Genomic DNA, 1529 nt, shown 5'->3' with positions numbered 1-1529 from the left:
ATAAAATGTAAAAAAACAAAAAAAAAAGCTTCCTGAAATATTAGAGCCATGGGGTCATGATTTATCAGGGTAGTCCCACTGTTGCATGAGGAAGAGGTGTTAGGTCAAATGTAGAATTTTATAAATATTTCCCATAAATAGCATGCCACGAGCCTGTACATAAAGGAAGACCAAGTAGGACAGCCAAAGGTTCAGGAGGTTACATTTCAAGACTGTTTTCTGTTTGTCCAACTCATTGCAATGACAAAAATTACAGCTCTATCTAATAAGTATTTGTATCCTAACAGTACATCAAAGACTATTGTACTGTGAAAAAGGATTACTTTTAAGGATGAATCCACAGAGAATGGTCATCTTTATTTATTTATTTTGTTTTTCCAGCCCATACACTCTACTGTTGTGAACCTTAATTGCAACAGACAGCTGATTTCAGTGATAAACTTTTATACATTCCTTGTACTTGACACTATTTGTACTTCTGTATACTACAGCAAACTGACTAAATTAGCAATGAGCTGATGAACAGTGTTGAGTATTTAGCAGCTAATTTGTTTATCAAGTGGGTACAAACACATCTCAGAGCAGCAAAAAGATATTTTTTAATATTCTGTGTAAATACTGAACAATTTGCTAAAACACCAGCCACATACAACCGTATAAGGTCTCATTACCTTTACAATGAGGTACCTTCTGGAGTCACCCATCAATAATTTCAAAGATTCTTGGCTCACAAACACATTTTTACACAGTTTTGAGGGTTTTAAACAGCTGTCACATCCCATATAGCTATCCTCAAAATTACAGTATTCACACACAGCATATTACAGTTAAACAATTTCTATTCTTGCATTACTTCTATTAAGGAGCCTGGACGATGGTGTCTAGCAGCTGTCAGTTACTCCCCACAGGCAGGCGTGGCAGGCATACATAGGCCTGAGCAAACAAGTTGATGTTCAGGGGGTTGCCATCTAGACGGATGTCCTCCAGGTTATGGCGGATGAAGCTGAGATCATTGAGGTTACAGAAGGTGTCCTCATACAGAGACTGGATGTTGTTGTTCTATTTGGAATACAAGAGAGTTACTGTTAATGTTTGAACAGTGTTAAGTATAAATGTGTTCACAGTCAACATAGTGAGAAGTTAGTATTGACTTCATGTAGTTTATTTAATTTGACACCATTCATGTTAAGTGACTGGTACTCAGATGACAAGTGAATGGATAGCCTTCAACCTGCAGATGTAGCACTCTCAGGCTGAGTGGAAGTGGAGAAGGAACGTAATCCAGGCTGTTGCTCGACAGATAGAGGAATTCCAACTGACTCATATCCTGCATGAAGGAAAAGGAAATAAAATAGAACCACTTAGTAAACTGTGAAAATATCCACAACAGAGAGCCCCACAACCACTGAATACCAACCGTCTAGATCCTGGGCGCCTGTGGTCACTGATCCCTGCTAATCTGATATATGTATAACATGGGGTTTACACATAACATCTGTAGTTCTCATAGACTGTATAAAAGATGGACG

General features: G+C 38.1%; 1 protein-coding gene across 1 annotated transcript in view; it reads right to left on the bottom strand.

The window, feature by feature from the left end:
* Positions 1–389: 389 nt before the first annotated feature.
* optc (opticin) overlaps positions 390–1529 on the bottom strand; it is a 4978-nt gene continuing 3838 nt past the window's right edge. The window contains exons 5-6 of the mRNA XM_008293353.1: positions 1232–1335; positions 390–1059 (exon numbers count right to left, since the gene is read on the bottom strand). Coding sequence (XP_008291575.1) covers positions 892–1059; positions 1232–1335 — 272 coding nt within the window. The 3' untranslated portion in view covers positions 390–891. The remainder of the gene's footprint in view (positions 1060–1231; positions 1336–1529) is intronic.

The sequence above is a fragment of the Stegastes partitus genome, unplaced genomic scaffold (genome assembly GCF_000690725.1).
Source record: "Stegastes partitus isolate 25-593 unplaced genomic scaffold, Stegastes_partitus-1.0.2 Scaffold877, whole genome shotgun sequence".
NCBI lineage: Eukaryota > Metazoa > Chordata > Actinopteri > Pomacentridae > Stegastes > Stegastes partitus.
The sequence above is the reverse complement of the archived record's forward strand: the minus strand, read 5'-3'. Positions and strand labels throughout refer to the sequence as shown.